This window comes from Oncorhynchus mykiss, chromosome 2 (genome assembly GCF_057628025.1).
Source record: "Oncorhynchus mykiss isolate SJ-2025 chromosome 2, ASM5762802v1, whole genome shotgun sequence".
In the NCBI taxonomy this organism is placed as follows: domain Eukaryota; kingdom Metazoa; phylum Chordata; class Actinopteri; order Salmoniformes; family Salmonidae; genus Oncorhynchus; species Oncorhynchus mykiss.
The window spans coordinates 53,532,026-53,559,800 of NC_143023.1; the positions used below are offsets into that span (position 1 = coordinate 53,532,026).

A 27,775-nucleotide genomic window follows, 5' to 3' on the forward strand; every position below is an offset into this window, starting at 1 on the left:
CTAGGGCTGACTGCATGTTTTCTGTGTAACAACTCTGTACAAAACTCAGCCTCTACACAGTCTAATATTTGTCACACTACGTTTGTAGTGTGTCATATATTAATCATATGAGCCATCTTTTGAGAACACAGTATGTTTGAGAGGGAATATGTGACTTATGCCGTAAGCTATATGCTGAGCCATCAGTGCTGAGGAAATGTTCATATCATGTAATGTGGAGAATATTGAAGTTCCCTAAATGTGCTTACGCAACATCCATATTCCATGCGCTTTTCTGGTGGAATTGGCGGATATCAGATGCAACGTAAAAGATGAGTCGGTCATTTTTAGAAGGGATTAGTTATTGATTCTACCTTGCTTTAATTCTGCTGACCTGATCCTCGAACCCTGATCGCTGTACATGCAGAAAAGGGACTTCTGCATAAGGTCGTGACTGACATCCATGCGGTAAGAGCGTCAATCTGAAGGCTTGTTGTGTAAAGTGAAGATTAAGGTCAGAAGAGACTGACTGTCCTTTTTTGCACCGCCAGGGATTAGTGATGGGAGCCAGAATGGCAGCTGGGTTTCTGCTGTGTCAAAGTCATGTTGCATAAAACATTTTGTGTGGAAAAAAACGAATCGAAAATGTGTTGTACTGTACATCAGCCTTACAACCTGAGTGTGTACAGGACCTTGTAACCCAGCAACAAAATAGGCCCACATTCAGACTAAATAAATAGCATGTCTAAATGTCTGAGACCATAGTGATTGTGTGACTACATAGATGAATAGGATTTTTAAAGTCGTTTCAAACCATGCTGCTGCTATGAAACCGAACAGATGCCTTGGGGGCAGCCTAGGCTAAACAAGTTACTTTCCACTTAAACAGGCCTAACTCTGTCATCTGCACACAACGCCTGTAATGCGGTCAGAGGTCAAGCACTGTCCTTTGCGCTGCCTTGACACTGGACTGGAAAATGCCTAGGTGAAGTGGACCATAAGCCATGTAGCACAGCACCTTTACTGGCCTGACACCCTGGAAATAGATGGAAAGATCAACCAATTTGGGACAAAGTGGGTTTGGCAGAACATCAGGAGTGTCAGGACAGTTTCCCGGAAACAGTCTGAAGATTATTGGTTGAATCGGCAAGAGAGCTGAGAGCCCAGCAGGAGAAGAGCGTTTTATAGCCTTTGGCCTACTCATTCATGATAAACAACTCTGCATTTGACTCACCTATTCCATTAATCCCAACATCTTTGTCTCTCACATGCACTAGGTTACTGTTGGTGTATACCTTTTTTGAGGTTTTGTCTAAATAAGGTTGAGGGGGTAGTTCACAATCACACACACAAGTGTAGGCCGACAGACAGCAGACCCAAAATGTATTTGTGTTACATCTGAGATAAAGGGAAGGCCCACACATGGTGTATTGCTGTTCCCCATTGTATCATACTGCAGCAATAAAGCAAAGGTTTGACTTCACAGAAGTCTTTGTCAGGGCCAGACCACTGAAGTCTAAATGGTGCAGGAAATGGAATAAAGCCCTGGGGATGACATTGACTTCTATGAAGTCAACACGTATAACATCAGTGCAGGAATAACAGTGCACTTTTTTCTAATTCTACAATTTACTTTTTGTCTTATGTTTTGTAGGAGGATATGACCGACCCTATTTAGCGTCACCACTACATCATCCTAATTACTGCCAATTACAGAAGATTAAATGCTAAATTAAACAACCGGTTTGTTGGACCGTTGTCAGTACAGGTTCTGTCTGGCTGTCAAATAATGGTGCTCATGAGTCGGTTATTACCGTTTATTATATTCATTTTTTTGGTGCCAAAGCCCGGGATCAAACCCAGGGACATAAATTCTTACTCAAACACATTCTCTCTCAATTGTCAGCAACTATGCACACACATCCCGATGGATAAACAAACACAAGCAAGATAGATTTTTATTTTATTTTTTTCCGGACAGAAAAAGTTAAAAGGTATACAAGTATGGATTGCCATTGAATGATTCTCTGTATGCCACTGTAAACAAAACTAAACTAGGCTATAAGAAACTATCAAACAAGAAAGATACATAAAAATATAACTCTGAAGATGAATAGACTCGTTTTCGTCACTGCTCATTCAACAGCTAGACGGGTTGGTTGTTTAGCAACACAACTGACGCGTGCGCAACTATGGGGCAAAACCGACTGGGTTGACTTGTAAACTATATTTCTTCAATGTTTATTGAAATCATAAATGCATTTGCATAATGAACACTTCTCTCTCAAATACATCTTTACAGTTGTTGGTTGGTTAGCTAGCTAGCAAAATTTTCCCATAAGCATTGACATGAAATCAGTCAAAACATAGTTTCATCATGTTCTTGATACCAACTAAAATGAGTAATTTACAATTCCCCACATGGCAGATTCTTGTCATTGTTGGTAGATATCTGGCCAATCAGAATCACAACTTGAAGTGTGTATAGTTTTCGTGACGTCATCTAAACCCATCTATGAAGACTCAACCTCTACACACATGCAAAAATGAAAGCCCCCTGCACATAGGATCCCAAGCACACATCACTCTTGACCATGTTCCTCTGAGACAAAATGCTATTGGTAGGGGAATATATTTGTATACTGCTTTCCTGAACAAACCAGGTCACCCTAGCACTGTTTTAGGGATCTTGTTAGTGTGAGAAAGAAACTTAAGCCAGTATCCTATAGGATTACTGTTGACCGGAACTTTTTAACTGTTACTGCTGAATGTAGAACTATTTCTTTGGCAATTCTGTCTGGTTTGCACGGCAAAACAAAATAGAAGGCGCTGGCCACATCTCCGTAATGGACCCCAATGCACTTCCACTCGATTTTACGTGGCTACCTAAAGTGCTTGTGTTGTGACTTTTCCCTTCATGGGTTGTTTTCCTTTTTGCCACATTGCTTTGGGTAGCTAGGGATGAATTTGGGAAATAAGACTGAAGTGTAAAAGAGAACATTGCACTCTTTTCTTAGGCGGAAAAGGCCCCACCACAACCCTCTCAAAATAGTTTCAACTGAGCAGAGGTGTTGTCGGGGGTGGTACTACTAGTACAAAAGGGCTCTGGTTGATAGAACTGTATACAAAGATATGAATTTTAACTGGGATTGAAACCAGGAAGAGCTGTCTCAGCCCATGCTAAATGATGGGGGCTAAGTCTAGCCATATTTATGTGGTGACTTATGTGCCGAGTGAGAATGGATTACAACATTTATGTTTAATGCTCTTCCACTCTTCTCGATGTACCTCTACTGGCTCAATAATTCAGGTGTTAGTTTCACTGGTTCATTGCGTAGCTGAGCGACCTCAAGTGAGGGGAACGCACGTCATTGCTGCAGAGAGCTGTGAACTAGATTGCCCTGACCCAACATTCAAAACAACGACCTTCGCTCAGCTTTCAAATATCAAACGAGACTAACAATATCACGCTAACTATAATCTGGTAAGAAAATAAGAAAACCGTAAGCTGAAAGATCATAGTGACGCAAAAGTAGGAATGAAGACTTAATATACCCAACAGTTTGAGAAAAAAAAAATATGTTATAGAATGAATGCAATTGTAACAGAAAGATCAGTGTTATACTTGTCCCTATCATAGAAAAAAATACAAGCAGAACAATTCATTCATTCATGTTGACCCAACCATACCCAGGCAAATATCCCCTTAAGATAATTCCCTTATGCTACCCATTACATTACTGTCCCTACTAAACAAGCCCTGCTTTGTATAGAAACTACTGTACATTAAAAGACCCCAGTCAGGCTCTTTGATATTCCGTGCAAGCTGTCAGAGTATAGATATGCTTTTTCTTTCAGCCAAAAAGTCACCCTGTTGGATTGTTGTGGGCAGGCATGTAAAGCCTGGCATGGAGTGGGGCGATTAGTAAAATCTGAACCAATCGGGTGATGACTCGGTCCAAGCTCCGCCCTTCCATGCTCCACCGCTGTGCTCATCAGGGTAAGATGTATCACCACAGAGATCTTAGCATCCCCAAGCAGCACATCCCTCTTATAATAGAGTCTACAAAATTGTGACAACCCAATCAATGAGAAGAGTAGAGGTTTGGGTGGAAGAGTATCTTTGGGGTTAGGGAGGGGGCACACAGTTTGAGGATGGGGGACAGGGATGAAGGCAGCTGGCGGGAGGGGTTCTGTGGGGGTCATGGGTGGGCTAGGGAGCGGCAGGGTGGTCCGGTGTTTCATTCACTCCTCATCGGAGCTGCTGTTTTCCAGAGAGTAGACCATGAAGATGAGGTCTGTCCGAGCCGGCACCAGAGGGTTGCCGGGTTTCACCACCTCAAAGCCCATGTAGTGGAAAGTCTTTATGATGGATACTGTTCAGAGAAAAAGAGAGACCATGCAGAGAAGTTAGTGAACCTAGCAGGACCAGGACCGGATTAACCAGTGTTGTGGTCGTTCTGTCTTGGGTACCAGATTAGAAGCACTCTCTCAGCTTAACTTCGCTAGAACATCACTGCCACTTCTATAACCAAGATACACTACATTACCAAAAGTATGTGGACACCTGCTCATCGAACATCTTATTCCAAATTCATAGGCATTAATATGGTGTTGGTCTCCACTTTGCTGCTATAAGAGCCTCCACTTTCTTGGAAAGCTTTCTACTAGATGGTGGGGTGGCAGGTAGCCTAGTGGTTAGAGCATTGAACTAGTAACTGAAAGGTTGCAAGATCGAATCCCTGAGCTGACAAGGTAAAAATCTGTTGTTCTGCCCCTGAACAAGGCAGTTAATCCTAGGCCGTCATTGAAAATAAGAATGTGTTCTTAACTGACTTGCCTGGTTAAATAAAGGTAAAATAAATAAAATAAAAAATGGTGGAACATTGCTGCGAGGACTTGTATAACCCAGAATCGTTCGTCGGACTGCCAGATGGTGAATCGTGATTCATCACTCTAGAGAACACATTTCCACTGCTCCAGAGTCCAATGGCGGCGAGCTTTGCACCACTCCAGCAGACCCTTGACATTGCGCATGGTGGTCTTAGGCTTGTGTGCGGCTGCTCGGACATGGAACCCCATTTCATGAAGCTCCCGACAAACAGTTATTGTGCTGACGTTGCTTCCAGAGGCTGTTTGGAACTCAGTAGAGTGTTGCAACAGAGGACAGACGATTTTTACGCATTCTGTGAGCTTATGTGGCCTACCACTTCGCAGCTGAGCCGTTGTGTTGCTCCTAGACGTTTCCACTTCACAATAACAGAACTTACAGTTAACCGGGGTAGCTCTAGCAGGGCAGAAATTAGACGAACTGACTTGTCAAGGTGACATCCTATGACGGTGTCAAGTGGAAAATCACTGAGCTGTTCAGTAAGGCCATTCTACAGACAATGTTTTTATCTATGGAGATTGCATGGCTGTGTGCTCGATTTTATACACCGGTCAGCAACGGGTGTGGTTAATTTGAAGGGGTGTCCACATACTTTTTTATGTATAGTGTACTTATAAGCTATGGTCGTTTGATTTCATGGACGTTATTAATGTACAAAAAGGATAGCTCAATCAAATGTCATTATCCATTCAATGTTTTTTTTCCTCCAAGGAAATGTTCTACAGTTGGAAAGGAACTGAAACCCTTGCTTTCCAATGTTTATCATAGTCTAAACATCTAATTTGGGACAGTCCAAGTACATTATATGGAAATGAATTAGCATGCCAATGCTAACCACCAATTATGTGCCCATTATTGGCAGTTGATTCATCCACTTGGGACTTATACATAAATTATATATAGCCATTGATTCTTTAAGAATATAACTTATAAATGCCCCATGAGCCTAGTTCAAATGTCATACCTCATCAGAACTCAAAATATAAGATTGTTTTACTCTAATCTTGTAAACAATGTAAATGTAAACAAACAGTGTATAGCCTCAACATGTTTAAAACTATAATTTTGATATCATGGATGGTCAGTCCTTGCATCCATCCAGAGCTTTTCACCAAAACAGAGGCGGGGGTGGCATTTTTTTTTTGTTTCAAATAAGAATTCTAGCTGCACTCCTCTTTTGAATCCAGCACTAAATAGTGGAGCGCTTACATCGATCCTCTCTGGCTCTATCGAACCACAAGAACACGTAGTTGACTTTCAGCTTCTCCTCAGCAAACTCCAGCAGGCTGGTGAGCCTGGGGAGAAAGAGAAGGGGGAGAGAATGAGATGATGCACTGTTTTTACATAAGAGAGTAGACTTACATAATAATGCAGTGGCAGCTGCAGTGCCCCTTAGAATTAGCTCTGCAGTGTTGGAGAAGACGCTGAGACTGTGCTGGCACCGCGCCAATGCCGTGCCAAGAGGATATTGACATGACACTGATGACATATTACATGACGACGCCGCATAAATGGCTCATTTCTATTCATAAAAGGAAAGGACTAGAGCAGTGTTCCCCAACCCCAGTCCTCGAGTACCCCGAACAGTACATATTTTTGTAGTGGCCCTGTTGACAAGAAGAAACATACCTGATTGTACTTGTCAAATATTGATCAAGCCCTTGACAAGTTGAATGAATCAGGTGTTTTTTGTTCGGGACTACAACAAAAATGTGTGCCGTTAGGGGTACTCGAGGACCGGAGTTGGGAAACAACACTGGACTAGAGAGAGAGAATAGCCTCCCTGAAAGGCATTTTTTCAAGTTTTATTAGTCATATGTAAGGAACATGCATGCAGGGCCGGATTACCGGAAAAGCACACAGGGCATGTGCCCCTCGTGTAGAATTGCGTTATAAACTGCACATTTTACTCTCCGTACCATGGCAAAATGCTGTAAGTTAGATTTCTTCCGCCGAATATCTTCAGGAGCATTAGGAAGTAGAGGCGCTGTTGCACCCTCTTGACTACTGGTGATGTTGTTGGTCCATGTCAAGTCCTCGGTGATGTGGACGCCGAGGAACTTAGAGTCAATTGTTTTATCAGAAGTCCCATTCATGTGGATCGGAGCAAGTCAACAATCAAATATTTTGTTTTGCTGACGTTGTGGGAGAGGTTGTTGTACTGGCACCGCAATACCAGTTCACTTACCTCCTCCCTTTTAGGTTCACTCGTCGTTGTAGGTTCAGGCCTACAACCGTTGAGTTCGTGCAAAGCCACGCAGTTGTGGGTGAACAGGGAGTACAGCGGAGGGCTGAGGACACACCCCTGGGGGGCCCCTTTGTTAAGAGTCAGTTTGGTGGAAGTGTTGTTGCCAATCCTCACAGCCTACGGTCTGCTCGTCAGGAAGTCCAGGATACAGTTGCAGACGGTGGTGTCCAGACCCAGGGCTCTGAGCTTGGTGCCGAGCTTGGAGGGAACAATCGTGTTGAATGCTGAACTGTAGTCAATTAACAGAATTCTCACAAAGGTGTTCCTCTGGTCCAGATCAGAGTATGCGAGTGGAGTCGAGTGGTCGGGAAATCCCACTTACTGCTCATGGAGCGGTGGCTTGCACACCACTCCGGCGCTCCACGTTCTTTCCAACTGCTCCGCTAAAAACCGCTCCTAGCTCAAAGGTAAATTAAACTGCTGCTCCAAATTCACTCCATTCATTCAAATCACAATTTAACCAACACACGTCTATTTTTTTTTTGACTACCTGGACCTACCATTTGGTTTTGAAGTATTGAAACCAAATCTCCCGAGTGGCGCAGCAGTCTAAGGCACTGCATCTCAGTGCAAGAGGAGTCACTACAGTCTATAGAGGCTGTATCACATCTGTCCGTGATTGGGAATCCAGTCGGGCAGAGCACAATTGGCCCAGCGTCGTCCGGGTTTGGCAAGGGTAGGCCATCATTGTAAATAAGAATGTGTTCTTAACCGACTTGCCGAGTTAAATAAAATATGATTTGAATGAAAAGTTTTTCAATTAATAACAGGAAAAAGTGACTAAAAGGTGCGTATAATTTCAAGTAGGCTACATGTCATACAGTATTAAACAGCATATAAACACTCTAAATAGGTCAGGAGCCAGACAGGTAGCCTAAGAAGGAACAATTAATTTATTATTTAGGCTATATTATTTACATTATTTCAAGGCTATAGCCTTCAAATAAATAAATAATGAAGCATTTGAATGTGTGACACTAGGTTGGCAGGGACATTAAGCGCTCAGAATTTAAACATTAAGTTGTATTAAATAATTATAGATTATAAATTGCACATAAACTGTGACTTACTTAGAATTCAATTCAAATTGAAAAAATGCCTATTAGGCTCAGTCTTATGTGCCTTTTGAATTCATTTTTAGAAACATGAGATTGGCCAGAGTCTGGTCCCTGGAGAGCAGGCCAGCAGAGGAGAATACCCTGTCAGCGCTTGCAGAGCCACTGGAGACGCTTAACACCCTTTGTGCCACTCTTACCAGGCTGTGCAGGGATGTGTAGTTTTCTTTCTGTAGGTAGGCCTAAAGGATTTTTAGATAAAATAATCCTATCAAAACTGAAAGCTCATTGAAAAGAGGTAATGTGCCAGGCCTATTGGGCCAAAATCAATCATGGTAATAGATAATAGAACGAAAATTAGATCAGATTTCTTGTTGATAAATACTTTGCTACAATGACACACTCGTCCTTTCTGTTAGCATGTGCACACTCCATTGTCCTTATACTATAAAATGTTGTCAGAGTATAACTTGCATGTGAAATTAGTAACCTAACAGGCCATCCAACATTTCTGTAATGGGTGTCTGCAGGCAAGCTGGTAGGTCTTAACAAGGGGTATGTGTCTCAGAGCTGTGTGTAACACCCTGCCTGTCTGTCCGTCTGCGTGTGTGCCTATGCTTACCCCTCTTTGCTGCCCTCCGCCAGTGCCCCAGCGGGGATCTCCAGAAAGAGGCTGTCCGAGGAGAGGGCTGTTTCCCAGCAGGCCGTGCGGCACTCGCTCAGTTGGTAGTGGAAGTGCAGGATGGCTGGTGTCCCATTGACAGGAGCTGCCCGCGTCACCGTAAGCCTCTCGTCCTTTAGTGGAGAGGAAGGGAGGACAGACGAAAAGGTACATTTCCTGAAGATAATTTGTGTGCTTGCGTCATACAAACTGTTCACACAGCACTCTGACTCCTAGCTCTTTTAAGAGAACAGTGGCCTTGGCATTTTTCAAAAGAGTGGGAATGGGGATTAGAGTATTATGGGAGGTCTAAATTCTCTAAACCTTAAAAGAATGCAGTTTTTTTTTCTATTGACTGTATTCAATCCCATGAGTTTCCCATGGAATATTTGAGATAAAACCAATTAAGTACAGTATATAAACCCTGGATGGCTGATGCTATGTATTGGCCAATGAGAGGCTTAAAAGCCACCAGTCAGCCATATTCCCCAGTAGGAGCAGTCTTCCATAGGAATGAATGGATTTTCTACAGTATTTCAATTAAATGTTTCAAGAACAAAATTACATCTATTTAAAGACTGACTGACACAAAAAAAAAAAAAAAAATCCCTTTGAAAACGGCCCATGTGGCATCGATATGAGTCAGAAACATTGATTTGTGTGTCAAAACTTACTACAAAGTGTAAATAGGATCACGTTGGTCATAAAGTCTGTCTTGTCTATAACTGAGTTTGGAACCTCAGTGCATCACAACGAGGTTGGGTTTGGATTACAATTATGTCTATCGTGGGTGAAAAGAGACAATAATGAGATGAATGCGTACTGTCGCCTATCATTGAACGTCTGACTGACATGTCGTGACAGCTGTGTCTTAGAAAATAGCATTGAAATATATTGTTCATCTGCAGGCTATTATAATACCCTTAAGCCTCAACTGTGAGAGGGTCTACTCATACAATTTTGATTAGATTGTCTTTTAGGTTCAAAAGAATCGTGTCTTCTTACATGGTAAGCCTACTGCTGGTACCTTTAGACTATATTGTGCTGTTTTTTTTGGGGGGGGGACACACCGTTGCATTGGATGTTGGCATAAACACCATGGTAATTATGCACTCCAACGGTAATTATATGCAACATGCTTCAATCCACTGTAGGCCTATCTAACAATGTAATTATTACCCCAGCATCACTGCCGTAGTGCAGTTTCTCTGGACCACCGCAAGGTCGGAGTCCAGACAGGCTAGGCCTATTTTAGGAAACATTCTGAATGGACAATTAGCAAACTGATACACACACACACACACACTTTAAAAAGGACCCATCAACCAAAGCCACCTGCAGCGCATCGCACTCAGACACATAAGCAAATCAATTTCTCCTTTCCCCAAAAACCTTGCCTTAGCTTTAAATCCTTTCTGTAGGATTTCAAAAACTAGTCTACATTATTGGAGCATGCATTTTGTTGTGTTACAAATTGGGATTATAAATGGATTTAATTGTATTTTTTATTGACGATCTACACAAAATACTCTAAGAGAAATTCTAACACTTTTAAAGATGAATGAAAAATAAAACACTAATATATCTTGATTAGATATATTGTAGTCAATACATGTTAGAATCACCTTTAACAGCGATTACAGCTGCGAGTATTTTGAGGTAAATCTCTAAGAGCTTTGCACACCTGGATTGTACAATATTTGGCCATTTATTATTATTTTTTAACTCTTCAAGCTCTGTCAAGTCAGTTGTTGATCATTACTCGAAATCCATTTGAAAGTTCTGCCATAGATTTAAGTCGGTATAAAATCAAAACTTTAATTAGGTCACTCAATGTTCAATGTTGTCTTGGTAAGCAACTCCTGTGTGCATTTGGCCTTGAGTTTTAGCATATTGTCCTGCTGAAAGGTGATTTGTCTCCCAGGGTCTGTTGGAAAGCAGACCGAACCAGGTTTTCCTCTAGGATTTTGCCTGTGCTAAGCTCTATTTTGTTTCTTTTTATGAAACAAAACTCCATAGTCCTTGCAGTTGACAAGCATTCCCATGTGATGCAGCCACCACTATGCTTGAAAATATGAAGTGGTACTCAGTGATGTGTTTGATTTGCTCCAAACAACATAATGCTTTGTATTCAGGATAAAAATATTTATTTATTTGCCAAAAACCTCTGGTCTTTGTGGTTGAATCGGTGCTTGAAATTCATTACTCGACTGAGGGACCTTTACAGATAATTGTATGTGTGGGGTACAGAGATGTGGTAATCATTCAAAAAAAAAAAATCATGTTAACCACTATTATTGCACTCATAGTCCATGCTATTTGTGACTTAATCAAACGTTTATTCAACCTCTTTGTTATTGCAAGCCTAAATACATTCAGGAGTACTTATTGATTAAAGACATTTCAGCTTTACTTTAAAAAAATAATCATTTCAAAAAATTTCTAAAAACAAAATTATACTTTGCCATTGTGTGTTATTGTGTGTAGATCAGTGGCACAACATCTCAATTGAATCCATTTTAAATTCAGACTAACATAACAAAATGTGGAAAAAGTCAGTGTGAATACTTTCTGAAGGCACTGTAGGCCGAGGCTATGAAGATGAAATTGACAACCATTCGAAAATAGAAACCCATAAACGCAACATGTCCATAGCCTGTTAGCCATTGATTCATTTTAGTGAAGCATTGGGTAGTTATGTTGACACTAAGCCTGCATTTACATTTTAGTGCTTTATCTAAATCTGTGACACCACTTATTGATAGGGGGTAACCTAAACTCCTTGCGGATATTTCACTGTTCCCTTCTTCTTGTAATTCACGCATCTCCGCTGGCAACTACCCTATCCCTTCAACCTCTCTCTAGCTCTTAAGCAAGTAGCCTAGGCTATACGGAAAATTATTCACTCTGGTGTGATGTGATCCCATTGGCTAAATTGATACATTGTCGAAATGATGCATGGCAACAAAAACAAAAAAACAGGCAGAAATATTCAAACATTTATTCACTGAACCCACAATGAACCCACAGAACTGTCAGCAGCAGGCTATATAGCCTTCCCTGTATTTTTTGTTGTCTTAAAAAGATTCTGATAATGTCTGCAGTCATATAAAATGTACATTCTTGCCAGGCAGAGAAAAGAGAAGGAGAAGGAGTCTCTCTATTTGCCATTTCTAACATAGGCATTGGAATTCTTCCATGCAGCTCTCACGCAGTAGCGTAGGCTACATATACCTACAATAAAGCAATGTTTTGTCAAGTTTTATATAGGCCTATATGTGTTTATTCAAACAAATTATAAAAACAGGATCATCGAATAGTTTCATTAATTATGTGCCTGTGTTTGCCGCCATGCGTTCAATGTTAGGCTAGGCTATATGTTGTTAGAGATCAATTGTTTTGTACTGTTTAAACAACGTTTTACAATATCATGGAAAGAAAAATATATACTGAACAAAAAATATAAACCCAGCATGTAAAGTGTTGGTCCCATGTTTCATGAGCTGAAATAAAACATCCCTGAAATTTTCCATATGCACAAAAAGCTTATTTCTCTCAAATTGTGAGCATTTCTCCTTTGCCAAGATAATTCAAGTTTTGAGGGACCGTGCATTTGGCATGCTTACTGCAGGAATGTCCACCAGAGCTGTTGTCAAAGGTTTGAATGTTCATTTCTCCACAATAAGTCGGCCATTTCATTTTAGAGAATTTGGCTGTATGTCCTCTGTATGTCCTCTCACGCAAACCCTTGTCATGTTTTTGTCTTATGGTTTCACCTACCACACATTTTCCAGGAATATTCCTGAATGTATCCAGAGTATTTTCAGATTTCGTTGCTGCGAAAAGTACATTCTTGTGTCAGGTGAACTGTTGTGTCCTCGCCTTTGGTCTAATCATTTCCCCATAATCTCAAAACTGAGATTAAAACTATACTAGTGTATATATAAATCACTGAGTAAAACTAATTTCAACATCAGTCAATTCAGAAATTGAACTGGACACAGTATCCAATACGACTCCACCTCTGTTTTTGTTATTAAATATGTTTAATGTTGACCCTCCACCTCTCTTTCTCTCTTATCATTGGTGGTACCTAATAAAACAGAGGGTAGCAGCAGAGCTGCGAGCCTTCTGCTGTCAATGAAAGGGCTCATTCTTTCATACGTGAGGCAAGGATGTTGATATCACAGGTGTGACTGATCTGTTTAAGCCTAACCCTCTTAGCCCACTCTGAGATAGTCACATGTCTGGGGCAAGGACACACCTGTGTGTGTGCAAGTGTTTGCAAAGAGATGGAGGGTAGAGCAGATTCAGGTGCAAATACAGTTACAAAGAGACTCAAATGTGTGTGCTTGGGGCCTCCCGAGTGGCGCAGTGCCACTAGAGATCCTGGTTCGAGTCCAGGCTCTGTCGCAGCCGGCGCTCGACCGGGAGACCCATGGGGCGGGGCACAATTGGCCCAGCGTCATCCGGGTTAGGGGAGGGTTTGGCCGGCAGGGATGTTCTTGTCCCATCGCGCTCTAGCGACTCCTGTGGTGGGCCGGGCGCTATGCACGCTGACACTTCAAGTGTACTGTGTTTCCTCCGACACATTGGTGTGGCTGGCTTCGGGGTTAAGCGGGCAGTGTCAAGAAGCAGTGCGGCTTGGCTAGGTTGTGTTTCGGAGGACACACGGCTCTCGACCGTCGCCTCTCCCAAATCCGTACGGGAGTTGCAGCGATGAGACTTGACTAACTACCAATTGGATACCACGAAATTGGGTACAAATAAAAAATAAATGTGTGTGTTCAACATCCACGGTAGCACAGATGGTTATTAGGAACCCAAGGGATATTGTGGTAGAGAGCTTCAAATTCCTCAGTGTCCAAATCACTAAGGATTCGGGGTTAATGGTCATGGTCCAAACAAACCAACACAGTCGTGAAGAGGGCACTACAACACCTCTTCCCCCTCAGGAGACTGAAAAGATTTGGCCCTCAGATCCTCAAAATGTTCTAAAGCTGCACCATTGAGAGCATCTTTACTGGCTGCATCACAACTTGGTATGGCAACTGCTTGGCATCTGACCGTAAGGCTCTACAGAGGGTAGTGCGTATGGTCCAGTACATCATTGGGGCTGAGCTCCCTGCCATCTAGGACCTCTATACCAGGCTATCAGAGGAAGGCCCCCCAAAAATTGTCACAGCCACCAAAAGTCAGACTGTTCTTTCTGCTACCGCACGGCAATCGGTACTGGATCGCCAAGTCTGGGACCAAAAGGCTCCTGAACAGCTTCTACCCCCAAGCCATAAGACTGCTGAACAGTTAATCAAATCACAGATAGCAGCGTATGTGAAGAGTGAAAGTGTGTCCTGCTACTCTGTTTATTATCTATCCTGATTGCCTAGTCACTTTTACCCTTACTTACATGTACATACAGTGCTTTCGGAAAAGTATTGAGACCCCTTGACTTTTTCCACATTTTGTTACCTTACAGCCTGTGTACGGTCTGAATACTTTCCGAATGCACTGTATTACCTCAATTACCTACACATTGACTCTGTACCAGTAGTCCTTGTATAGTCTCATTATTTTATTGTGTTACTATTTCTTTATTGTACTTTTTACTCTGCATTGTTGGGAAAGGGCTCGTAAGTAAGCATTTCACTAAATGTCTACACCTTTTGTATTTGGCGTATGTGACAAATAACATTTTATTTGACTTGATATTAACTCTTGGACAACGCACACTTTCTATATCACCATGTACAGAGTCTATGGTTGATAATCTATCTCAGTTATTTTGACTGCCTCTGTTCAAACCATATATGGCTTCAATATTGTCTGCCAGAGCTATAGATCAGCAGCATTTTCATGTACCATAATTGTACATAAGAGACCTTTTTATCAGGTTATTACTTTGACAGTACACTGTGTATACAGTTCACTGTGGTGTACATTATACATGCTGATATGGGGTGATCAGGGCAAAATAGGAAGTGCATGTAGGATTCCTGTGTTGTCTCAGCATAAAGAGCATAAATCATTCAATGATATTCAGCTTTTCAGGGGATTCATTTGAGCAAGACGAGGCTCAGACTCGTTTATCATGATCACTTAAGGAATATTTACGGGTTGATGTGATTTGTTGATCAGTGGCTGCAATGAAGTTGCCTCGGGTGTTCTCACCTTGTGTAGTAACAGGCCGAGAGAGTGATCCCTGCCAGTCCCTCGCCCACCCGGGATCTTCAAGTGTGGGTGAGGGGCATCAGGAGCACCACAGAGGCCCCGGAGCCTGGTGCCTGGAGCAGTGGAACCTGGAGCCCACTAACAAAGAACTGCAGAGAGGGGATCGAAGGAAAAAGAAAGAGAGAGATGAATGACCATGCCACAGGATTCATGAAAGAGACATGAAAAGCAGGAGCACTTGACTGATTGAGCATTCAGGTTCAGGTTTAGATTTGTCGGTTTTTAGAGGTTTGGGGCAAGGTTTGGGATATATACGATTTGCCTAGTCTCATTCACCAGCCTTGTGTCTGTTGGCAGCTATTAACTTAATAAAATGTTGGCGGAGATACTATTTCCGTAAAACCATTGATTCAGTGTTTCAACATAGGACCAGGATCAATATGTAGTTAAAAGGGCCCAGGGTATTTCATCTTTCCTAGAGGTACCAGTTCTGTCCCAAATGGCACCCTATTCCCTACATAGTGCACTACTTTTGACCAGGGCCCTATGGATCCTGGTCAAAAGTAGCACACTATACAGGGAATAAGGTGCCATTTGGGATGCAGAGACCGTTACAATAACACTAAGTGGTGCACTGCCATGTCATAAAGTCAACCCACATACCTCCCGTTGCTACTCTACTTGGACATTTATGATTTTAATACACTTAATGAAAGTGGATGGCTAATGGGAACCAAGCGCCCAAGTAATAAAAGTGCCCAGTTTGCATTAGATTTATGTCTTTCTTTGGTTGTGTTCAATTTGCCAGCTTGTTGCGTCACTGGCACTAGGACAGTCCTACCTTAGTGTTAATCTAAGTGCTGTTCCACAAATAGCACCACCTCGGTAACAACACCTCTTTGCTCCTGCCTATGCCAAAGGCAAAGTAATACAGTTATGTGTTTGAGAAGTAGCAGTGTGCCATCTGCACTGCATCTAATCTCAGCAACCTCAACCTTCATTGAGGCAGGCGATGTCATAGAGAACAAATGGACTTTTACAATAACAACCTGCTGAAGTTAAGTGTTAGCTCTGCCTCTGTCAATGCCCGCCCCCTCTGTTTTATTCATGGTTCACCTCACTGCAGTCCTTGGCTGGAACAGCTTGCCCTATTTTCCCAAGTCATGTCTAATCAGGGCCTGAAGAATAGTACATTATAACATGACATGCTGTGGCTGTACTTGTCATTGTCTGCTCTCATAAGACGTCTCGTAAACATCCCATAAGACTAAAGCAGCCGCCAAGCCTCTTATCAGACGCAGGTAGTACTGAATGTACAAAATCAGTGGCCTTCACCTTGAGCTTTAAGGCAGGCTGGACAGGCATGGCTGGTTTTAACTTTCTCTGAGGCAGACAAGTAAACAAGTCTGTGTAATCAACTCTTTGGCCTCAGGGCCTTTCGACTAGTAATAAATAATACTAACCCAGCCTAAACCATAAACAAAGTAAATAATCAAAATGTCAGGGGTAGCCAACTCTGGTCTCCGGTCCTGCAAATATTGTTATGGAACAAATGTGTGCATACACTGTAGCTACTCAGGAAGGGGGTTGTCTATGCTACCCATTGTTGCAATATGGGAAAAAAATACAAACCGATTTTATTTTCAAAGCTATGAAATTATCAGCACTTAAATCGAAAAGTCACACTACACTGTGGTTTGACTTGAGAGGCTGCTAAGTCTTGTACCAGCAGCAGAGGAACTACTGTGATGTGAAGAGAAAGGCTCTGGCTTGTGGTGGAAAGGCATGCATCACAAACAAGCGCATGATCTGTAAACACCTCTGCAAATAGCCTCGTCGGGGCCCAGGAACACACATCTCGGTCGTTTGGAGTTACGGGGCCTAGTTTCAGGCCAGTAGTAAGAATAGTCCGATGCTCCCGAGGGGGCTTACAAAAACATTGCATGGGTCAGTATTTCCATTAAGAAAATGTGCCGCCGCACATTTGACATTTTGATTTACCAGAAATTAACCGGACCCATAGGCATTGGGTGCATAACCCGATTAGGGCATCCAACCACAGTGCTCAGAATGACAAATCACATTTAGAATATGGTAGTTCATTTTAACAGACCATGCAAGTCGAGGACGCAACAACATGGGTCCTTCTTACCGAATTCCGATGTGTACTTTGAAGATTTTATAATAATGCCCCATTCATATTAACCATAAGTAGTCCATTACGTTGCCACGGAGGTAATTCGTTTGAATGGGGACCGTCCACAACGCCCCCTTACGGTCGAAGAACAGGAAGTTGCCAAACCACTGAAGATGCAAATATGTGGTTTTGGACGATGGATTTATGGGATAGCTAGCAACTTGTAAACAATTACACATTCCTATAAGTGAGTACTATTTTAATAGTATGTTAAACAATACACATTTACTGTTATGCCAATTATACTTCATGACTGTTGCCTCCCGTTTTAGTTTGTGATGGTAATGACGTTTGTTTTTTTATGATAATTATTAGGTGGCGGTCGCTAGCTACAGTATAGCCTAGATTTTAGCTAGCTAGCTGCTCTGTAAGCTATCTTGACTTGCTATAAAGCGATAGAAACAAGTTCAGGAAAACTGTTTTATTATCAACTGAAACAATATGTTTCCACCTGTCTTGAATAAAAAGGTCATATTTGACAATCTCACAAAATAAATGCGATCCCTGACAAGGCACTAGGCTCTCCACAATCGTATCTTGCATTGTGAAAACCTTCTTAAACTCTCTGTCCAGGAACTGAACAAGATTGCATGAAGATGACGTATGGCATAATGAAACACGTTACGATGTAAATGAGGCATAACTGTCCACATTTACTTTCCCTCAGGCAACAAGACAGTCAATCTACTACACCCCAAAGTAGAAAAATGTACCTGTTCTATTGGTCACCTTGTAGATAAAGAAACCGCCTATTCCTAACAGACTGTGGGACGACAGATTCCAAATTCATACCACCAGTAGGCCTGGGCTACATAAAACAATAATACATAAAGAACATACACGTGCGTGCCAATTTAATTTAACAGCCAATTCAATTTAACAGCGTAATGTATTTCCATCGACTGGTATTTCCATCAATTAATAGGCCAAAAAAATATTTCGCAAACGGATTTTTTGTCGTTGCCAATTTTGTTCATCAGCTTAAAAAGAAAGAAAAAAAGATATCGGCCAAAAGCTGAGCCGACAATTACTGGCTGACGGAAACCCTGGTATAGGGTCACATTCACTCTGGGGAGTGTCTGTATGTCTCGCCTGCAGCTAGTGTGGACTGGTGGTTAGCCACGTAAGTTCAGAGGCTTTTTTCAAATCAATTATTATTTGTCACATGAGCCGAATACAATGGGTGTAGACTTTACAGTGAAATGCTTGCTTACGAGCCCTTCCCAATGATGCAGAGTTAAACACCCTCTGTAGTGCTTTATGATGTGGATGGTGGATGTGGATGGTGGAGTGCTCTCCCCTCTTTCTCCTGTAATCCACAATCAGCTCCTTGGTCTTACTGATGTTGAGGAAGAGGCTGTTGTCCTGGCACCACACTGCCAAGTCTCTGACCTCCTCCCTGTAGGCTGTCTCATTGCTGTCGGTGATCAGGCCTACCACCTCTGTGACGACAGCAAAATTGATGATGGTGTTGGAGTTGTGCGTGGCCACGCGATTGTGGGTGAACAAGTACAGGACAGGACTAAGCACAGACACCTGTGGGGCCTCTCTGTTGAGGGTCAGCGTGGCAGTGATGTTGTTACCTCACCACCTGCGGCCGGCCCTTCTGGAAGTCCAGGATCCAGTTGTAGAGGGAGGTGTTCAGTCCCAGGGTCCCGAGCTTGGCGACGAGCTTGGAGGGGACTATGGTGTTGAAGGCTGAACTGTTGTCTACGAACAGCATTCTCACAGTTATTTTGCCTCTTGTCCAGGTGGGAGAGGGCAGTGTGAAATGCAATTGAAATTTTGTCATCTGTGGCTTTGTTGGGGCTGTAAGAGACTTGGAGTGGGTCCAGGGTGTCTGGGATGATGGTGTCATGACCAGCCTTTCAAAACACTTCATAATTACAGATGAGAGTGCTACAGGGCGGTAGTCATTGAGGCAGGTTACCCTTGAGTTCTTGGGAACAGGGACAATGGTGGTCAGCCTGAAACATGTTTGGATTATAGACTGGGACAAGGAGGATTGAAAATGTCTGTGAAGACACTTGCCAGCTGGTCTGTGCATGCTCTGAGAACGCGCCCTGGTATTCCGTCTGGCCCGGCTGCCTTACGAGTGTTAACCTGTTAAAAAATTTGACCTACATCGGCCACAGAGCGAAATCACACAGTACTCTGGAACAACAGGGGCTTTCATACAAGACTGTGTGTTGTTTTTCTCTAAGTGAGTATAAAAGGCATTTAGCTCATTTGGAAGTTCTTCGTCACTCACGGGTGGGTTTCCCATTTTAGTCTGTTTATCGTCTGCAAGCCCTGCCACATACAACAAGCATCGGAGCCGGTGTAAATGGGATTCCACTTCCTATGTCCTTTTTAATTTTTTATGTCTCGGAGTTCATAGTTGGCTTTTATGTGTCCATGTCTGTGTCCCGTTCCTTGAAAGCGGTAGCTCTAGCCTTTAGCCTAGTGCTTAAATGTATTGATGAAGTCCGTGACTGATGTGTAAACTCCTCAATGCTATCAGATGAATCCCAGAACATATTCCAGGCTTGTACTAGCAAAACAGTATTGTAGCCTCGCGTCTGCTTCATCAGACCACGTCCGTACGTCCATATGTCACTGGTACTTCCTGTTAGAGCTTTTGTTTGTAAGCAGGAACCAGGAGGATAGAGTCGTGGTCTGATTTACCGAAGGGAGATCAAGGGAGGGCCTTCTGTGTTTCTGCGGGTAGAATAAAAATGGTCTAGCGTTTTAGCGCGCCTATTGGCGCAGGAGACGTGTTGGTAAAAGTGAGGTAGAACGGTTTTAAGTCTCACCTCAAGTCTCCGCCCACCAGTAATGCTGCCTCTGGGTGTGTGGTTTCTTGTTTGTTTATAGCCCCATACAGTTAGTAATTCAATCAAAAGTGGTTTCTTGGAGTTACCTTGGAAAGGCTTCGAGAGAGCATTATTTACCAGTTGCTGTTCTTATAGTTGATTTAGTTAATCTATTGATTATATTGTTCCAAATGTGCAGCGCAAAATCTAGCAGTGCAAAAAATTATGCTCTTTGGGCGAATCATGGAAACTCCTAGTGGGTGACTTGCATTGATTTATTTGTTGTCACTAACCACATGATTAATGTGTCACGAGATGACGAGAGCATTCCAAAAGTTTCAGGAGGGTCACAGCTCCTAAAAAGTTTTGAACCCGCTCAGCATTCTTAGTTGTGCTAACACTTTCTCGGGCACATTCCATTTTTACATTTTATACATTTACCAGACACTCTTATCCAGAGTGACTTACAGTAGCGAGTGCAGGTTTTGTTTTTACTTTTTTGTACTGGCCCCCCATGGGAATCGAACCCACAACCCTGCCGTTGCAAGCGCAATGTTCTGCCAACTTCCTAAGGAGGTTACGGTTAGGGTTAAATAATGGTGGCACTGCTAATAAAATGCTGAGAACCAGCACCTTTTTCCATTCCCCTATATAGGAACGCTCCTGTCCTTGCACGAAATGCCAGTTTGTTTTGAAAGGCAACACTCTCGCCCTCTGACATTCAGACCCCTCCTAGTGCCAAAGGGCGCTGGGCTAAATAACCACAGTCACAAGTTGAAAAACGAACAAAAACCACTGCACCCTAGTATAAACATTATTCAAGTCATGCAGCAGTGACCTAGCTTGCACTGTACTGTATTAACATACGGGTGAGGTATTAATCATATCTGTGTTGCAGGCACAGCACTGGGACACAAGGATATAAGTGCGTCATGCACCATGTATTCTCCCGGGACTTGTGTTAGGAGAGTGTGAGAGAGTGGTTGTATAATCACTGGAACCCAGGCAAGCATACCAAACTCTGCTTTAGGGTTTAATATAGAGTACACTGCAGTGCAATGAGAGAGTACTGTATGGAAGGTTGATAAATAATATGGTCTGAAGGTGATAGGTAAATCCAAAACCCATAGTGCTTTTTGTCTGGTCAGGATTTTTAGATTATTTCAAATATCATGAGTTCTGCAATTATTAATAAAACGGTTTGTTTTTTTCAGTCCATTTCTCTTGGTACTGCAGTTGTTTGTGTTTCAACCTTTGGCAGCCTGATTTGAGTTAATTATTCCTTAGATAATGGCTTTGGATTCTATGTTTGCCCTGGTGACTGGTTAAGAGTTTGTGAGTGTGGCACACATCCAAGGAACAGAAGGCTTCAAAACAGGATACTATTCCTCGCAAGTCTTCCAGGAAAACGCTAACAGACTAGCTCCGAGAGAATGGCCAAACCACCTCTTATTAGCCAGTTAATCTAAGTGTCAAACCTGAGCTGCTCCAAATATTTTATAACTAGTTTTATACAATTTAAGTGAGTCAACAATATACTATTAACCATACTATTAACCATTGGCCTACTGGATAAACAAATCCTTGCCTACATAGCAAACCAAAAGTTCCCATGAACTTGATGGGTAAGATTTAGAGCTGTACCGTATAAGTGTGAATGTAGGTTCTCGGTTCTAAAAAAACCCAGGATACCAAACTGAGAAGTTCTGGTAATTCGAGCTGCATGTGCTCATTGGAGACCACCATGTGTACCCCGTCCCGATCCCCTTTCCACTCTTGACTTGGCTTAGGTCAAGAGTATCACGACCACAGTAAATGTCACCTGACAGCCAGAACCTACTACTTACAAAAATGTTTATATGACGTTTGTCTTAACCTACAGTACTGTATCAAGTTGCATTCAGGATGCCATTTTAGGACAGAACAGCACATCACAAGGTGATCCCTTGAGGAGATCAGTGTACTGTACAGCATGTCATAGCCTCATATGATCTATTCAAAGTGTTCCCCTATCATCCATAGAAATTAATCGCATTAGACTAGTAAGAAAATCGTACTGTTAAACAGATAGCGTCCATAGCATCCCACACAGGTTTCCACTGGTGCTTTAGCCACAAGCTAATATAATCTAGTCCAAGCCCATTGGGGGCTCGGCTGGTTGTGTAATAGTGTATGTCTGTGTGATGTAGGGCAGCTGATGCCTTCTGCTGACAGGGACATAAGCTAGCACGCTAGTGAATGGACCCTGCGCTTGCCACCACACATGTAAAACATGAATGCACATGTGTTCATAGTACACACACATACTATGTTGTCAATGTAATATTCAATGTAGGCTATTTTTATATTCTTAGCTTCTGCATATCATGTAATGCATACTTTTATGAGACAGGCTGGTGGTATATGATGATGGAATACTGCTGTGGACATTGACACTCATTCTTGAAAAGGCAGTACCATGTTTACCAAGATTGAGTGATAGGCTATAAATGACTCTCCTGATGGAACATGGAAGAAGATTCTGAAGATGATAGCATTGTGGATGTATCACGTCATTATATAGGCTAGTCTAGGAGGCTACTGTTGCTCTGATGCTTCGACTACAGCTAAGCAACCCTGTCCTGAGGAGCAATTTCCACTTTGACACAAAGCTGATTTATAGATGAAGGCAAAAAAAATATAAGTAGGTCTAGGCATGGGGGTGATATCAGGTCATAGGTAGGCATGGCACCTGGACAGATTATGGCAACGATAGCCTAATAATAAGAGGTGCATCTATATTTTTCCGTATTAACATCTCATTTATATTAATTGATTTGACTTTCTAAGAAAATATGCGGTATTAGTGCGACATTTGAGCATCAAGAAAATAGGTTACGTTTACTGACACTGCACAAAATGAAATGTCCCGTGCACAGAAAGTACAAGGCGGAAATGTTTTTGGTAATTCGATCCATCTTCTACGCTGTATGAAAACAACTTCGTTGGACAACTGTTGTAGACTTAGGGGTAAGCATTATAAAAAATATTAAGTATATGCCAAATTAATTATTGTTGGAGCAATTAAATGCAAATGCATAGTGCGCAATAGGGTCATTGTTGAATACATTGATACAAAATGTCCTATAACCAATAACAAACCATATGTGGTCTATGTTATGCATGTAGGCGTACAAATGATATTAGGACATGTTACATTATATGGGCCTAGTATGTGACATCGATACTATTATATTGGTGTTCATAAATAGTATAGAAAATTCACATGCATCACGCTACTGTAAATTAATCTAATCAAAAACCTAAAGCAAATCATGAATACACCAGCAATTATTGACAACCTACAGACAGGAATTACAGCCAAATATTCAGTTATTATCACAACATGAAATATCTGGTTATTATTGTGTTATTCTGAAAAGTTAAAGGGTGGAAAACTAATTCATTTAAATATTCATAATCATTTAAATATTCATAATCAATGGTCAGTTTAGCAAATCAATGGAAAAAAATATTAGGAAAATAAATATCTATAATTGTAGAAATGTATTCGCAAAATCGTGTAAGACATTGCCTACCTTTCCTCGGTATTCAGCATGATACCCTCGAGGAAATCGAAAACTTTATGTCCTTTTTGACAACCAAAGCAATGACTATTTAACAGAAGCTCCACGGAGAAGTGCACCATCCGTAAAAAAACGGAATTAGAGTTAACTCCGGCGCGGTTCTAGCTATATAATATGAGGCTTCAATTTACAAAAGGACCAGCCGTAGACGCCTCTGCATCGACTATAGTGTTGATGCTGGAAAGGGGCTATTTATATGCCCATCCTACACGACCATTGGAATCATGGGTAACTCAAAGCAGGAAGCAATGCACTAGTTATTGACCGATTGGGTAAAGACAGTACAGTATGAAGATACGCAGAAACAGCTTCTCCAATAGAAATCCCCGATCACGTATGTAGGCGATGTCATGGCAACGTTGGCTAGCTAAACTCATGCGCAGAAACACGTAATCCTCTAACGGTCGTCTTGTGCCAAACTGCGCATGTGCAGACCATCAAACCAACGGCACTCTTTCCATATAAAGTTGTTTTTGACGAAAATTAAAATGTGTAGGTTTGTAAATTCCACGAGTTTGGATTAATAACATGTTCAACTACTTAAGACATTGGCTCGAATTTAGGTTGTGTCTTTTAGATTTTGAGAAAATTAACAACTAAGAAATAATTGTTCACTTATTTGATTAACTTCTCACACCCTACCCTAAATCTAACCGTAACCCTTGTCTGCGTGGTCTTCTTCGCAAGCGTTCCTGGAAGTCTCATTATGCTGAGCTTCTGCGTTTAGAAACTCTGTGATTTGTGTGTGTTTCAAATAGGAAGATTAGTGCTAACTGGAATCCTTGGGAAATCCCTACCCTAAACCTAACCTTAGCCATAACCCTTACCTAAGCATACCCTTAACTCATACCTTAAATATTTTACAATGGGTTTGTTACCTCTCAAGGACCTCAGATAGCAAGGACTGTTCCGGATACACAAAGGGTCACAGACCTGAGCTGGTTATCAAATCTTTACAATGCCTGCTCAGCCTGGTCTCATAGACTAGACATAACATAGTTAACGTAAATTCAGGGCACTGAAATTAGTATGACACAGCATGTTACATTTGGTGTGATTACATAATCGACGGTTACTTGAGGCAAAAACTAAAGGAGGGTGGTTGGTTTGCCACCTAGCTAACGTTAGTGTTAGCCATCTATTTAAGAAAAGTTTTTCAACAGAATCGGTAGAATGAATACACATGAATAAACAGAGTTAATTTTCATAGCAGCCACGTTGTATTCCTTCTCGCATCTATGCACTCTCCTCTCACATTTTCCCTTTGCTTGTGGACTTCAATGCACAACTCATCAGCTGTATGTGACCAGGCAAAAAACCTTTCCAATCAAACCATATCATATCCGCTACACACAGCCTATATCGTTGTCACCATAGTGGCTAAAGTAAGGTCATAGTAAACATAGCTAATAGAACTAACACGTTAGTAAACACCCTACAATCATGGGGCGGCAGGTAGCCTAGTGGTTAGAGTGTTGGACTAGTAACTGAAAGGTTGCAAGATTGAATCCCTGAGCCGACAAGGTCAAAATCTGTCGTTCTGCCCCTGAATAAGACAGTTAACCCACTGTTCCTAGGCTCTCATTGAAAATAAGAATTTGTTCTTAACTGATTTGCCTGGTTAAATAAAGGTCAAATACAATTTTAAAAATGCAGTAATGTTACAGTGTACTGTCGGTAATCAGTTTAGCACTTACACAAAATTTCATCAGCCGGTAATTGTCAAACAAATAACTGTCGGTCTCACGATAATTGACCATTAATTAACATAAACACATTTAGCATCTCCTGGCTTCCACACATAGCCTACCAGCCATTTAAAAAAGTCAAATCTATCTAATATAGCCTACACCTTCACAATGAGTCCATTATTTATTTTAGACACATCTAAAGAAGCATGATATGAAGAAAATGTAGTCTATTTCCAAAGAAAAGAATAGCATACTCGGAGTTGTCCTTATGGTAGGTCCTGATGTGGCTATGCCAAATGGCTGTGGGCTGCACTAGTTCATTTAGCAGACAAGATTTGCTTATAATTCTGTGGCATTATTTTATATTATTTTATAGTATGAAGAATACAATTGAACAAAGCTGAATAAAATATAAATATTTCCTCCAAACAATTTGAGTCAACCTATTCTGTGCGAGAAATAAATATTCGGTCACCGTAGCAGCTTGGAAGAGTTCCGGTGTTGTGTTGGGTAGTCCAAGCCAGCTAGCTAACATAGCGTCCCTCTGTTTTAGCAGGGTGTTTGAGTAGGCTAAACTAGCTAGCTGCGTTTAGTAGGTAAGTAAGTGAAACTTAAAGTGGAAGAAAATGCTAAATCTCTCCATCTCTCTCTTGCTTCTCCTTCATTTTGGAAGTAATGAATTTGTTCACAACTGTTAAACTATTGTCTTTCTCTCTCTTTGGGTCAACTAATCACCACAGTGCTAGCTAGCTGTAGCTTATGCTTTCAGTACTAGATTCATACTCTGATCCTTTGATTTGGTGGACAACAATTCATGCTGCAAGAGCTCTGATAGGTTGGAAGACGTCCTCCGGAAGTTGTCATAATTATTGTGTAAGTCTATGGAAGGGGGTGAGAACCATGAGCCTCCTAGGTTTTCTATTGAAGTCACTGTATCCAGAGGAGGACGGAAGCTAGCTGTCTTCTGGCTACACCATGGTGCAACCCTACAGAGTGCTGTTGACGCTACTGTAGAGCTTCATTGCAAAACAGTGTGTTTTAAAAAATGATTTGGTGACGTGAATATATTTACTATAGTTCTATCTAATAAGGATAACATTTAAATGTTTTAACGTTTTCATTTTTATTAAATTCTGAGGAGGGTGGTCCTTCCTCCTCTGAGGAGCCTCCACTGGTTTGAAATAACATTAGCTAGTTACAACATATATTTATAACTGTTTTGGTTGTTTACACCACCAAGTGTATCCCAACACTTATGTAAAGCCAAGGATGGAAAAGAGCCACTCTGCCAAAACAGATTAAGAGATTAGTAACAAGATACCAACTTCGGTACTTGAACCTGGCACCAAGGTGACTTTAATAATGGTGTCAGTCCGACTGGCCTTGATAAAGCTTGCTGTGTGAAGGCTAACAGAACCACAGCCACCTTGTATAGTGCCCATGGCTCTGGTCAAAAGTAATGCACTATATAGGGGATAGAGTGCCATTTGGGATGGACCACATGTGAGACACTGAAATTCTGTCGTTATGCAAATTCTATTTGACAGCTCGTCTCGGACATTGTGTCATCGTTCAGGCCGAGATGTACTATGGAGTGGAGTCTAAATGCTGAATCATGAGGGGTGCTGATTCTGAATCAAAGGTTAAAGCCCCGGAAGGGAATGCTCTCCCATGTGTGTTATCTCACTGTAACATTGCGATGGGATCGTCTACAGTATGTCCACTCCAGATATCCATGTAAGCATACACTCAAATGAGACCCTTTCCATAAACACAGGGCCCTAGTCAAAAGAAGTGCACTATGTAGGGAATAGGATGCCATTTGGGAAGCAGCCTATATCCCTCCCTCCCATGGGGATGAAATATTCAGGAGCTCTAGGTGGAGAACAAAGCCATGAAAAATTTGAGCCAAAGAAGGTCTGCGCCTCCTGTTACCAGATGGAGAGTTTAGATAAGAGAACATGGCTAGTCGTCAGGGCTGGGACATCCCAAGGAAAGTACATATCTCATGGAGATGTAGCTGGACAGTGTATTGTTCATTCTGTGGAGAGTGATAGCCTCCCTCCTATCCATACGGTGCACACACTGTCCTGTCTACCTGGTGTGTGTGCGTGCCTGTCTGTCTGTGTCCAGTGCATGAGTGTATCTATATGACCGTGCCTATGTGTGTGTGTCTTGTGAGTGAGATGCCAACCTTTTCCACCACTCACATTCTCTGGACAGCCTACTTAATCTAATTAAAGGTCCATTGTATCTCTTCACCTCTGGCACTCTCCTTCGGGATGTCCGGGAAATGTATATTTACTAGGCCAGATAATCACAACAAACATTGAGTGCAGGAGAAGTGAATTCCATGCTGGCTTGATTGTCTGGATTGTGTAACGGGATGACACTGGCAAGGACCCACTGCAGCAGCACTCTTGCAGCATCCACTTCCATGGATTTTTGATTTAAGGGTGAAGTT

At 41.9% G+C, this 27,775-nt stretch overlaps 1 protein-coding gene across 1 annotated transcript; it reads right to left on the reverse strand.

Annotated features, from left to right (window-relative positions):
- Positions 1 to 1,925: 1,925 nt before the first annotated feature.
- oaz2a (ornithine decarboxylase antizyme 2a) lies at positions 1,926 to 23,824 on the reverse strand. Its single transcript, XM_036950407.2, is given in 6 exon segments — positions 1,926 to 4,355; positions 6,080 to 6,165; positions 8,796 to 8,968; positions 15,003 to 15,083; positions 15,085 to 15,151; positions 23,573 to 23,824. Coding segments are annotated over 6 exon segments (648 nt in total). The 5' UTR covers positions 23,683 to 23,824; the 3' UTR covers positions 1,926 to 4,224.
- Positions 23,825 to 27,775: the final 3,951 nt, after the last annotated feature.